This window comes from Rhododendron vialii, chromosome 9a (genome assembly GCF_030253575.1).
Source record: "Rhododendron vialii isolate Sample 1 chromosome 9a, ASM3025357v1".
NCBI lineage: Eukaryota > Viridiplantae > Streptophyta > Magnoliopsida > Ericales > Ericaceae > Rhododendron > Rhododendron vialii.
The window spans coordinates 23,415,974-23,430,046 of record NC_080565.1 but is presented as its reverse complement, the minus strand read 5'-3'; the positions used below and the strand labels follow the sequence as shown (position 1 = coordinate 23,430,046).

The following is a 14,073-nucleotide window of genomic DNA, read 5'->3' as shown; positions in this document are numbered from 1 at the left end:
GGTACAACATGCACAAAAGGGCTTTTACGTGATCACCTTGGACATTGGTTAGGAGGTTTTCATAGAAACACAACGGCAAACTCGAGCCCCATGGCGGAGCTTTGGGCTTTGCGTGATGGGCTTAGCCTCGCAAAGGCTGAAAACGTGAGAAATCTGGAAATAGAGGTGGATGCTTTGGGGGTAATTCAACTCCTAAACTAGCAAATAGAAAATCATCCACTTGGTATCATCCTTTTTGATTGCAAGTCACTAAAGGAGGCGTTGAAGCGGTATTTATCAATCATGTTTACCGTGAAGCAAATCATTGTGCGGATGCATTGACAAATGATGCATCGATTTCGGTGGCAGATTTCTATATCTACCATTGTTTTCCTAATTGTATCGCTAATTTTTTTTATGCGAATTTGATAGGGGTTGTATACCCCTAGTGCATCCTCTTTTACCAAACAAAAATAAGAAATGCAAATAGCCAAATAGGTAAATAAACATGAGCTGATTTATTTACAGAAGCTTTTAAGAACATGTTTCAAATAAATTGAACAGCTCCGATTATTTGCGTGGAAATTTTACGTAAAATTTGTATCAAATGTTAGTGTTAAATATTTTGTGAGCGGAGCTGTTCAAAAAAAAAAAAAAAAGAATTTTGTGAACGGAAACTGCTCCAGTAAACAATGTGACGGACCAATTCAAATAGAAAGAAATGTCAACGTCTCCACATCTTAGAGTAACCATGCGGCAAGCAAGCAGCTGTTGCACCTATCCGCACGGCAGTAAATCCCCGCCTCTCCCTCCGTCTGATAGATAGATGGATGCGTTTGGATTCCCTTTTAGTTTCCCGAGACGAGCAAATCGAGCAGAAAACGCCTCACTTAAAGGCACACTCCACTCCCCTAGGAGTAAATGATGGACGTACTTACCTTCGGTGTTATCGTAGGCATAATCGTGCTCTTCTTCTGCGCTGTCTGCTTCGTCACTCTCGAAGGCACCTGCAAACGCCGCTCTACTTAAAAACAAAACAACAAAATACTCCTAAACAAAATACTCCCCTCCTAAAACACCAATGGTGACGCGCAGTCCCCAGATCCGGCCCTTCTTGTTGCTTGTGACCGTTTTGGTAATCAGTTTCGGATCCGATCCGAGTTTCGGTCACGAAGGCCACCACCACCACTCTGGATCCTGTACGTCTCCGGTCCACGAGGAGGTCAATGAACCTCACGCTCATCACAACTGTGACCACGGCCACGATCACCACCACCACCGCGACACCCGCCACGATCATGTGGTCGGGTCGAAGAATATGCTTCCGGAAGAATTGGCTGAGGAGGAGGATCTGGAACTCTACGGGTTTGGGTCCCACCACGGCCACGGCCACGTTCACCGTCACGACCATCATGGTTCTTCGGAGCTCTCTGGCGTCGGTAATTTCTTCACCTCTCGAGCTCAATTTAGCGCATTTCGCCCAGGTTTTTCGTTTGGATTGCAGTCTAAGTTGCGAGAGTAAGAGCGTGAAAAAGTCCTTTAAAGATATTCCAAACTGCTAAATTGGCAAGAGCGAGGATCGAGAGCGCCATCATAGAGCGATGAGCCAATAATTGAGAGCGAGAGTGAAGGGCTCTATTAATGGATTATGTGACTAAGATTGGAATGCCGTTGTCTTCCTGAATTTTCTGCTTTACGTGACGGCAGTTGGAAACCTCCAATAGGAATTTTGCCTTGGGTCGATGCATTCATGCTAAGAGTACCTGTTATATGTGTACATCTGTATATCTAACTTAGGAATCTGTTCAATGTATAGCATTCAGTACCACTGTTTTGTTTGGAGGTCTTATTTACTAAAAGTAATGGACATCAAGCTAATAATTGGTAAAAAAAATGGTTCATTACTTCGTAGGAAATTGATTTTTGCGCTCCACTTTTGTATGCAGGCGCTCCACTTTGCACTGGAGCGCCAAAATCAGTGTCCTACTTTGTATTGATGAAATCCTAGTTTATCTATTCTGCTTGTGTAACTCATTTTTTGTTATTTTCCAAAGACTTGATCTCCAAACCCTAGGGTAAAACTTGATATTCAAACACTAGGGTTCGTATGTAGAACTCTGTTCACATGGCGCATGGCTTTTTGTGGAGGTAACCTATTTAGTGGAGCCAGAAACGCATAAGTCAAACTGTCAAGGCCGAAGTTTTATGCTCAATTTGGTTCATTTCTATTTAGTTTCTCCCTTGGATTGCAAAAAATTTAATTCTATCATCAAATTGCTTTACTGAAAATTAACTAACTGAATGCAATCGATCTTTATGTTACTGTACACTTGTACAGTATATCTCCAACCACGTATATACAAGGCTGAAGTTTTTGATTGTCTAGCTCTAATCCTATCTTGCTTTTCTTGCTTTTTGATAGGTCTTTGGATTCATGCCATGGGGTGCTCGCTGTTGGTGAGCATGGCTTCCCTCATTTGTTTGATAATTTTGCCTTTAATATTTAGTAAGTAGCTTAGCTGCACAAAACTTAACTTTCCTGACTCCAGTGTTAGTTTTGGCTGAGTTGCCTTTCTGCTGATGATGCCTGTATCATTATACTAATCATCACTTTTCCGTTTGTTTCAGTACAAGGGAAACCATCGAAGGCAGTTGTTGATTCGTTGGCTCTATTTGGGGTTAGATTTATCCTGCCTCTTAGTTTCTTCTTTGATTTACAGACTTAGTTTCGTCTTTTGGTTACGTGGATTGTTTTGTGTTGTGTCTTCTAAAAATTGCTATTGAATGTTTAGCTATTATAATTACTTCATTTATATCATTGGACGAAATAGATGTAATGCTTCAAATTTGAAATCGTGATTACTGCTTGCAGTAATGCTTGTGCTAGTTCTTCAATTCTCCGTTTTTCTGGAGAAGATATTATTTGGGGTTCAGAATGCTGAAATGAGAATTGTCTAGCTAAACTGGAAAAGAAAGCTGGGCAATGAATAGAATTTCCTTTCAACTAGTACTACCTAAGTGGTAAAGTGACGTAGAACAGTATAAGTTTTCATTTTAACTTTTTCATCGGATCTTTTGCTTCTTACATCGGCGAGAACCTGAGAATGATAGGATCGTACTTCCACTGTAAGTGTAATTTTTTTTATTAATTTGTAATGTTTTCTGAATCTATGTTTTGGGGTTTCTGCAATACATATCATATTTAGGTATGTGACATCGCTGACATATAGAGAGGTGTCACCCTTTATTTTAGGTGACTCTTTCGAGGCACTGCTTTTTTTCTGAGTCATTTACCCGAGTTCCAACTGTTTGCGAAGTGTACCTTGCTTCTATTGCACATAGTGGGAAAATGATACACTTTGACTGATATTAAAATAAGATACTGGCTTTGTTTCTTCAGTTCCTTTACTTCTTCACCTCTTGCTATTTGCAGGCGGGAGCTATGTTAGGGGATGCTTTTCTTCACCAATTACCACATGCTTTTGGTATGCAACGGGTCTGATGTCATTCTTTGGTACTTCAATTATTTGCTTATTTTTTTTATGTAGTTTGGATTCCTGAATTCCTCTATTTCTAGTAGTGAACAGTTTTGGCTAATTATAGTAGAGGAACTGTGGTAATTTATCATTCTATTGGGCTCTTTGTTGAGTGGATCATTTAGTATGTATAGAGTACCCGACGTGTCGGTCACTCGGATAGGGGTATGAGATTTGTGTCTGATGTGTTTACTTCATTAGTTGGACCTTCACCGACAAGCATATTTTGTTAATCTAAATTAACGAAAGAATGGAAACTAGCTGCTCCAACTTCTAGTCATTTATGGTCTCCGGTGTTTCTCTAATATTATTGTTCATTCACCCTCGTAAGATGAAAGAATGGAAACTAGTTTCTCCAACTTCTAGTCTATGTAGCACGGATACAGGCACGGACACGGGACACGACATTCCTAAAAAAATGGGGAAACGGACACGGCGGGGGACACGCCACGTGTATAAAAAAATATAATTTTTTTAATGAACCATTGTATATGAATAATTTCACAAATTTTATAATTTTTTTCGAAGGCATAACTACAGTTTAACCCAAAAGTTTTGAATAATTACATATTAACCCCCCAAAATTAAAAATATTACATTTTGACCCCATCCGTGTCCCTGGCGTGTCCCCCGTGTGTCCCCCATTAAAAACAAATAAAAATTATTGGACACGCCACGTGGCATGCATATCCAATATGTGTCCCCGTGTGTCCCCGTATCCAATACTTGGATACGGCGCCCTTTGGAGTGTTGGTGCTTCGTACCTTCTAGTCATTGCTTAGAGGTTTCACCTGAACCCTTACTATGGCATTTACAAAAACTTGCAGCACGTTCTAATGGTGGTGGTTTGGTCATAATGTGTTGTTTTTTTGAATTATGTATTTTCAGGTGGTGAACACTCTCATTCCCACGACATTGAGGACTGCGGTCATTCTCATGTTCATGTTGGAGTTGAACCTTCACATTCTCATTCCTTGAAAGATCTTTCTGTTGGATTGTCCGTGTTGGGTAAGCTGAGAAACATTTGATGTGGATTCTTAAATTGTTGATTACTGTCGCCTCTTCAGCATTCTTTCCTTTTTTTTGGCTTGAGTCCAATCTCATCTGTCAGGAGATGCTCACCCTACCTTGGGTATGGTCAGAATTCCTACGTGCTCCTCCTTACCCCCTTACGTTCTTATGATTTACGTTTTGGTGGTCTTGTTTTTTTATTTTGATTTTCATCAGGAACTCTGCCAGTCTGCTGATTGGTATTTTATGACCTGAATTCTTACAGTGATATTTGGTTGTTGCAGCTGGAATTGTACTTTTTCTTGTTGTGGAGAAAATCGTGAGGTATGTTGAAGAAAATTCCAGAGGAGCCAGTCAGTGGACCCACAGTCACCGTCACCATCACCATCATGAGAGTAGTAAAAAGTTGAAGGATGACGATGATGAGAATATGCAGAAGCCCCACACTGAGAAGAATGGAAGTACATCAGAAATGTCATCTGAAGAAAAGTTATTAGACAGAGGGTCTGATGAGTGTGTAACTGGTGAAAAGCAAAGTCAGTCTGAATTTCTTCGTAAGGTAATATGAAGTGTGACCATATTGTGATTTCGTCAATATTTATGGCCAATTGTGAAACTTTTATCTAGTTTTTGTTTTTAGCGTACTTCTTCAGTTCTGAAACCTAGGATTATAGTCGGCCAGGGTTTGGGATAGACTAGAACTCAAAACAAAAAGAGGAGCTTTGTGTCTTGCCAAGATATATACAAGCATGAGACAAGATGTTATATGCACTGTACAAGTACGAAATATCATATGCTTTCTACAGAGCAGATGAAATTTTGATCTATGATCGGTCGCATTTACATTCCAAGAGATCGTTGTTCGTTACACAGAGCAGTTTTACTCCAAATTTTTAAAATCCTTGTGATGGAAGGTCCTAATTGCATGAAATGGCATGTTGTATGCTTTTTTTAGTAACAAAAGTAACCTCTGAGGCTGCAAATCCTTTTATCCTAAACTTTAGATTTCAATCTGTCAATATCAATACAATGATTTAGAGCCTGGCAAGGAATGGAGTTTTGTGGCAAAAAAAGACGAGAACATTACACATTCAGGAACATGCAAATATCTAAGAGGGTAAGTTCAAATCACAAGGGTGGTTCTCTTTCGGATATAATACTATTGGCCTTTATTAGTAAAAATGCAAAAATGCAACAAGTCGAGTGACTCGTGGATTGTTGCCCTTTCAAGTGTTCTGGAATGGTAAGTGAACCTTATTTTAGAACAAGTCTCCCATCATATAAATCAGTAGGGCCTTGGCATTTTCATGCGGGCTTGAGATGATCATTCCTGCATCTGCAACTACATTGTCAAATTCCAACTAGTAGCTAAAACTATGCAAGCATGATCCAATCGCACAATGTCCAAGTGTGAGTAAGTACTGTGTACTGGTTCCTGGCTCTTTCCCTTGCATTGAATTTAATGACGTGGAAAGTTCATGTACCAATGGTATGGAATTACATCATCAATTGGTATTAATTTTTTAGATGCCTGCATATCTGTAAGTGAAACTTATCGACGATGTTAACTTTTGCAGAGAAATACTAGCACTGGTGCTGGAGAAGATAAACCTATTGCAGATGCTCCAAATGGTTCCGCTGAGAGAAATAACTTGGTGGACAGAGAAGAACCTTCTCATTCCTCGTCAAATCTTGTGTTTGGTTATCTTAACCTCTTCTCTGACGGTGTAGTACGTATTGCTTTTTTTGTTTTCCTCTTCATTTTGCTGTTAAGGTTTTGTTGCCCTATGATTGTTGATAAGTGATAACAGCTATGAAGAGAAAGTTAATGGTCACACGTCATGGTTTTTATAGTCATATATGACTCATACGAGAATAAATTTTACATTTTCAATTGTTATATTTGGCTGAAAATTTTGAAGAATTCTAAAAAATGTGTGATATTTCAGCACAATTTTACTGATGGGATGGCTTTGGGAAGTGCTTTCCTCCTTTATGGATCTGTTGGTGGGTGGTCGAGAACTCTGTTTCTCCTCGCACATGAGCTCCCTCAAGAGGTACCTTTCCTCCCTCTTGTTTCTTAGTTTTCTATGGAGATTCTTCTGGATCTTTACATGGTTTTAACGCATAATATTGGCTTTGGTTTTGGGATGGTAAGTTCTTCGGCAAGCTGTTCAAAATATTCAAAAGGGATTCATGCAGCATGTAGCTTAAACAGTACATTGTCTATTATCTCTCCCTCATCTAAAACTCTTAACTCTTGAACTGGCTTTAGGAAGATGCAAGAATGCAATCAAAGCCTTTTACTTTTTGTAAAAATATCTTAGCTGATTGTTCATTTTACCCCATTTGAGATGTATATGTTCTTCTGAAGTTTACTGCGGGTAAAAGTGCATAATGAGGCCTATGAGATTTTTGTTGTTTATTGGTCCTCTCTTTCCATGACCTTGATTGATTACCAGAGCGACTTTCATACCGAGTAGCACAACATTACAGACTTTATAATCAGCTATTCGCTGACGTGTTAACATTTGTGTCTGAATTCCGAAACTTCAATTTGAATGTCTGTTTATATGTTTGTTTGTGTCTTGAAGGATTGCCAATGTTGTCACAGTTGTATTTATGTCCTTGTGATATCATGTTTTCTTCTTTAAGCTTTTCCACTTTTAGTTTGTAATAAATGTATTTTCCACTTGGAGCTATGTATCTTGTGCAGATAGGAGATTTTGGAATCTTGGTAAGGTCTGGTTTCAGCGTCTCAAGAGCTCTCTTTTTCAACTTCCTCTCAGCATTGCTGGCACTAGCTGGAACAGCAGTGGTTAGTAGTGTCTCATATGGAAAATTGATCTCTCTCTCTCTCTCTCTCTCTCTCTCTCTCTCACACACACACACACACACACACACAACTGAAGATTTCATGAATGGATTTTATTGTTATTGGCACACAGGCGTTATCGATGGGACAAGATCCAGGACAATCATCATTAATTGAGGTACGAATCTTCAAGGAATGATTTGTCTCCACCCATTTTGGGCTCCTAACGTAGAACCTTTTTCGTATCTGTTGTTTTTGTGCAGGGATTCACAGCAGGCGGGTTTGTTTACATAGCAGTTGCTGGAGTGCTTGCAGAAATGAACAATGGCAGCACAACGATAAAAAACACAGCGATCCAAGTAACCTCGCTCTTATTGGGCATGTCTGTTGCCCTTTGTATATCACTTGTTGAATGAAAGCGCTATCAAATCTTTGTGTCTAAATTTGTAGTTACAGCTTACAGGGATCAATGTGATTTAGGTTGACTATTCACTGTCCTTTTTTGTTATAAGATAAAATCTGTTTCTCTCCCCCCCCTAAATTTCAATTTGTGGCCTGGGCTTGATGGTTGATAACTTGATATTGACTGGTCGTAAATATATGGAACACAAGATTCATGACACCAGCCTAAGTAACACGGCTTTGTAAACAATGTAATAGTGTAGCTTTTTTTTAAACCCCACAATGTGATTTTGAAACAAAATGAACGGTAGATATCCGAAGACGGTGGAAGTGTAGAACCAAGGATATAGGGGACTGGGGAAAGCTGGATCTAGAATATAGGTTTCCAATACACATTCTAAGTTTATTGCAACTCTCACCTTCGTGCTCTGTAAAAATCCAGAGACGAATGTAGGAGAGGGAACAATTTACGGTACGTAATATATTACTTTTTTGAACTACGAAATCTGTTATCGAGGAATTTTATGCACATAATATTCACGCAAGTTCTCAGCTACAGGTCTGTAAAGAAAGAACTTAAATACCTTCAATGGGTACCGGTATGTACATAGATCAATTGTTTACTAGAGTTGGTCATTTGCCAAAACAATAGGTCCACTCTATTCCGTATTTTCATGCTTCTTTGAAAATGCTTTGTTTGGTCTTTGTAAAATTTTTTCCTTCCTAAAAGAATATACCCAAATTTTGGGATGGCAATTTCTAAGATTATCAAATGATACAGGCATTTGCATCTGTAAATCCGTAGATATACATAAGAAGCAGTACAACAATTTACGTAGAACCCAGTGTTATGGTTTTGGAGTAAAAACCACAGCACAACCGGACTAAGATATTACTGGAGTTATAGCTAAAACATAAGATTCAACTATAACTCTGCGACTTACTCTTAACTCCTCAAACTCCCACTGCATCCATGAGCTCTCGGTCTCAATATTCGTTGAAGACACAAATGCAAATTGACCAAGTCTGGAAGGGGAACGTGATGAGTGTAGTGCTAACTGGGTTTATGAAGAAATTACACAATCTAGTTATAAGAAACTTTGAATTCATGTCAATTGCCTAGATTGCTACACCAGTAAAAGGTGATGGTCACTGCCTATCCAAAGGGAGCGAAATTATGTAGGTCACTGCTTATCCTAAGGGAGCGAAATTATGTATTTATACCTCGAGAATGTAAGGTGAATTGGTTGGTTGATGAAATCCCAACCGCTTGTGCCTAGTACTCCCGAGTAACCCTCTCGCACTTTACATGCGATAGCCATCTTTTTGAACCAAACAGGGCAGGTACAAAGTTCAAAATCAAGGTGTATTTGTGCTCAAGATTTGGTCGTATATCACGTAGAGAACGTGATTTGCACATTTCAAAACATGCTTACTCATGCGCATAAGAAAAAGACTCGAATAGAATGTGATTTGGAGAACACCCTTATGGCTACCACCACAAGCATATAGGATAAGCCTGGAAAACACAGAACACCTACACAAAAGGAGTCGGGAAACCAATTGCAAGATATATATATATATGTATCATATTTTCGTATCCGGTCACTGGGAACATATTCTAGCATATTATAGACAAATAGTATTCTCCTGGAAACGAAAGGGGTCATTGGTGATCTAGCTACTTATAGAAAAGTTTTTTCTAGTAGCATCGTCATGATTCAGATTTGTTTGAGCTGCTGCTGGAGGATTTCGGAGATGGTAAGGTCATGACGGGCTGGATTAGGAGGACGAATAGGTGGCAGTGTTCTGAATGGATTAGAAGAAGTCAGTGTACGGTGATCGCCATTAGTAGTACTTCTGCAATGCCTCTTGCGCAATGCTCGAGCAGGAGGCTCATCGGTACTGGCCACCATCATCACCGTTGCTTGTTTGTTCATCGCTCTTGACGCTTCAGTTCGCTTCCGCAGGCTATCAGAAAATCCCTCTTCCTGCAAGATTCATGTAATCTATCAATCATCTGCTATTATATAAGATAGTTGGGGAAGTATTTTAAAAACATTTTCACAAGCACAAGGTCCCCGATATGTATAAAAGAGTGATAAGAGTGGTTTTTGCTTCTCTCAACGTAGGAGAGAATCTTACCACATTTGTGAGATAGTTCCAGCAATTGTTCGGATAGAAGAGAGGATATGTAAATATGGAGAATTCCATGCCATACTCCAATTAACAAACATTACAGAACATTCTACCCATCCTAAACCATCTCAATTTTTTAATTTTTTTTCCAGCTGTCATGATTCGAGCTAAGAAAGAACAAACACATAAGAACAGATGGAAACTGGGAAACGTACAATAGGAAGGAAAATGAGGAGGAAATAGCTTTCCATTTACGTCTATTACATTTTTGGCCTTTCTCTTTCGTTTTAGGAACCAGACATGAAAGAGAGGAAAATCATTACTCCGTATTTCTCATCTCTTTTTCTTTCCTCAAGTACCAAACACAACGCAAATAGCCCTACACGATTGACCATGGTTTGATTTTTGAACCAAGAAAGTAAGTTTTTGTCAATCTCCTAGTCCGGGCGTGTACCTACCTTTGACTAGATCGGAGAGGAAATTTAGTCGAATTGCACATAAGCTAGCCCCGAACACTCCTAATCACCAAGCCGGAAAAAAAAACCCAGCCCAAATACGACTCCCTCTTTCTTACGTTTTTTCCCTATGGTATTTTTTCAGTAATTTTCACAGCCAATTGCACAACTCTCTCTCTCTCTCTCTCTCTCTCTCTCTCTCTCTCTCTCTTACATACTAGTATAACCAAATGATGACAAGCAAATTACTTCAACTGATTAGTGCAGATAAACCCTACTAAATGCAACAATAACAATGATACTACAATGAAATTTTGAGTAAAAACCTACTGTAATTTAGCTTACATTTATGACTGAGGAATGGGGTGGAATTGGGCATTTCACAGGTTGATCTTCATCCGGTGGCTCCATCGGGTGCTCTATCGGCCAGAAATCGGAGTTGAATTCGACCCCGTTTGGCCACAAGTCTCCACTTGCACCACTACCGTTCCTCATCTCTCTGCTTTCCCCTGTTAATGGAATTGAGGCTTCCTTCTTATCCTAAAGAATCAGCAAATGTCAAACCAACGTAGGAAACAAAAACTCCACTCTGGAGAGAGAGAGAGAGAGAGAGAGAGAGAGAGAGAGAGAGAGAGAGAGAGAGGTTTCTTACGAAATCAAGCCCACATGAAAAATCCATGTAGCTAGAGGAAATGAGGAAGATAGTACCAGAAGGCAAATCTAGGAGACAAGATTCGCACCATTTCTACTCATGAGAATAAAGCTTTTCCCTTCTTTATTGGGTCCCTATCGACCCAAATGTAGTTCTGTATGCGTGTATGAGAGAGAGAGAGAGAGAGAGAGAGAGAGAGAGAGGGCTTTTTCACTTTGTTTTTTTCCATTTGGCTTTAATGGCTGTCCGCTTGGGTTGGGAAGATATCCCAGGCAATCCACCACTTTTCATCATTTCTTTGGTTTTGCTGAAATCAGCAAGGTCTCAGGAGAGATTTGCGTTCCTCTCTTTTACTTTGTTTTTACAGCATGAGAGAGAGAGAGAGAGAGAGAGAGAGAGAGAGAGCTAGCTAGCTAGCTTTAGAAGAGCAACCCAAGAAAGGAAGAAAAGCGAACCCAAGAAAGGAAGAAAAGCGGGGGTCGGAGAGCGGAAAGCGCCAGACATCGTCCCTGCCTTTTGCTTCCTTTTACTAGCCGTTGTTCATTTCCATGAATCTCATCCCCATACCTGAAAGCTACTGCTCCAAATGAGTTGAGCTTGTTCAGCAAAAATAATTAGTAGTATTTTTTATGCTCTCCTACATATAGAGCTGAAAATAGAAACTTTATTTAATATATAATTTTGATACATAAAAATAATTTTATTTATGGTAGTACATGCGGAGACAGGTATTCATTTTCCATTATTGATGGGATTTACTTCTCGAATAGAATTGGATGCCGTGACTATATATTCTAATGACATGTTCTCCCTGCAAGACGTACAAAATACTGTTAGTACACAACAAAAAATTAGATTTTTGGAGACAAATGAAAATCATCACAGATTACATATTTTTTCGTCACAAATAATATGAGTGACGGATTTTTTTTTGTCAACTAAAAGTTGTCAAGGATTCTCCCTTGGTGACGTGACGAAATTTGTTTTTCATCATCTATAATGCCTTTTGATGATGAATTATTTCGTCGCAAACATGAATAATTGGGGACAAAATTTTTTCCTTGCCCGTTGTGTTTTTTTTTACGATGAAAATTTTCATTACCAATTATTCCTTTTGGCAACGAAAAAATTCGTCGTCAAAGATACCAGCGACAAAAATTTTCGTTACAAAAAACGTTTTTATATGGAAAAAAATACCACTTTCTTACTTTTGCTAGGTTTCAAATCCAAGTCTCTTAAGTTTCGCATGCAACCTTTGACCAACTGCACCACACAAACTTTTTGGTATATATTTGAAAGTTGTAGTTATTTGTATTATTGTTCAAATTCAATTTGAATTATCTCAATTGGAGTTTTGAACAAAGAGTTATGCCCGAAATACATTTGACGACGAAACACAACCTTCATAAATTTCGTCACCAAAGGTGTACCCATTTGGCGAGGAAATACATTTTTTTGTCGCCAAAGATAACCACTTGGTGACGAAAAAAATATTTTTGGCGATGAAATAATTTTTTCGTCACCAAATGGGTACCTTGACGAATTTTTTTTGTAGCTAAATAGGTATAATTGCTGATGAAAAAATTTCGCCATAGAAGTTGTCAAAACAGTAATGAATTTATTTTTTCGTCACCGACCAATCCGCCCAAATCGATATGTCTGTGAAACCAAACTGAGGTATGTGATGGATGGATGCGGATGGAAAAAACAACAATCTTCCGCATGCGGATTGGATCTGCCCAATCCGCCCAAAGTAAAAAATAAAAAAATATGAGAAATAGTTAAGCTCTTCACAATAAACTATTAGTTCCACCAAAGTAGTACTGGTAAATTTGACAGTACTCCATATACCATGCTGCTTTTTATTGACATAGAAATTTCAACGTTATGTCAATTCGAAAAATTATTAGTTAGTCTTGGGGCAATACAAAATGATATGATGTTTTATTGTGCTACTATACTTTTTAAATTTTTGGTATTTATAAAAAATAAATTACAGGCTTAAATCCGCCCAAGACTAACCAATAAATCCGATCCGACCGAAGCTCACGAACAGGTGGTGGATGAGGTACGTATGAATGTGTGTGTTTTCCTGTCTAATTTTTGGGTTTCAAAGAGCTTTTTAGAGAAAATATGAATGTGCTTTATATTAAAAAATGTTACTTGAGTAATGTAACATTTTTACAGATGCAAAGTTTTGGAAGCTTTTTAGATTTTTTTAAGTACTTAGGCTGTTTCAAATCCTTTCAAACCGACCAAGCTGAACTGCCTAAACCTCAAACTATTATGATTAGCCAATTTAGCTATGTTTGTTACCTGAACCACCTGTACTAATTAGGTGTTGAGTCAGCACTAGTTTGTTAGCCCTACAGTTGAGGTATAAAGAGAGAATTGTAGAGAGGGAAAGACACGTCTGTTTTCATTTGTAAACTCTTGAGTTGGAATAAGAAAACTGTTTTTTCTTTTCCATTCATTTCCACCTTCTTTCTTCTTAGTCGTTACATTGGTATCAAAAGCCAGGCCTTCCTTTGCCTGTGAGAATCCATTGCAATGGCCGATGGGACTAGGGGACAAGAGTTCAAGAAATTGGAAGAATCAATTCATCTGCTTAAAGATGGGTACGAAGGTCACAACAAAGAAATGGGGGAAATCCAAAATTCGTTGAAAGATCACAGCAGGGAAATGGGGGAAATCAAGCATTCGTTGAAAGATTTGGGGGACATTAAAGAGATATTTGCTGCGATTACTATGAAGTATGATCAGATGACTATTCATGTTTACGGGAAACACCCTCAAGAATCATTTAGGGTTTCTGAAAACTAGTTGGAAATTGCTGGGTTTTCTCATTTTGCTCCAGTCGTTGGTACCGGGTATGCCAAGATCGACTTTCCTAAATTTTTTGGTGATGATCCATCTGGGTGGGTTTATAAATGCGAAAGATTCTTTGAATATAAATCCATTGATCATAGAAATAAGGTGAAATTGACAATTCTTCATTTGGAAGATAGGGCAATTCAGTGGTACCAATGGTTTGAGAAAACCCATTGTGTGGTAAATTGGGATACATTTAAGCAAGGGATTCTT

The 14,073-nt window shown here is 38.7% G+C and overlaps 2 protein-coding genes across 2 annotated transcripts; one reads left to right on the top strand and one right to left on the bottom strand.

Moving 5' to 3' along the window:
* Positions 1-715: 715 nt before the first annotated feature.
* LOC131301431 (IAA-alanine resistance protein 1) lies at positions 716-7,873 on the top strand. The gene is made up of 11 exons (XM_058327730.1): positions 716-1,418; positions 2,402-2,485; positions 2,608-2,657; positions 3,413-3,464; positions 4,404-4,523; positions 4,811-5,085; positions 6,104-6,256; positions 6,476-6,583; positions 7,243-7,344; positions 7,475-7,519; positions 7,605-7,873. The coding sequence occupies exons 1-11, from the start codon at positions 1,061-1,063 to the stop codon at positions 7,755-7,757; spliced, it is 1,500 nt and encodes a 499-aa protein (XP_058183713.1). The 5' UTR covers positions 716-1,060; the 3' UTR covers positions 7,758-7,873.
* Positions 7,874-9,218: 1,345 nt separating this feature from the next.
* LOC131300894 (uncharacterized) lies at positions 9,219-11,701 on the bottom strand. The gene is made up of 3 exons (XM_058326912.1): positions 10,990-11,701; positions 10,683-10,877; positions 9,219-9,734 (listed from the first exon to the last, which is right to left on the bottom strand). The coding sequence occupies exons 1-3, from the start codon at positions 11,014-11,016 to the stop codon at positions 9,465-9,467; spliced, it is 492 nt and encodes a 163-aa protein (XP_058182895.1). The 5' UTR covers positions 11,017-11,701; the 3' UTR covers positions 9,219-9,464.
* Between the last annotated feature and the right edge of the window lie 2,372 nt (positions 11,702-14,073).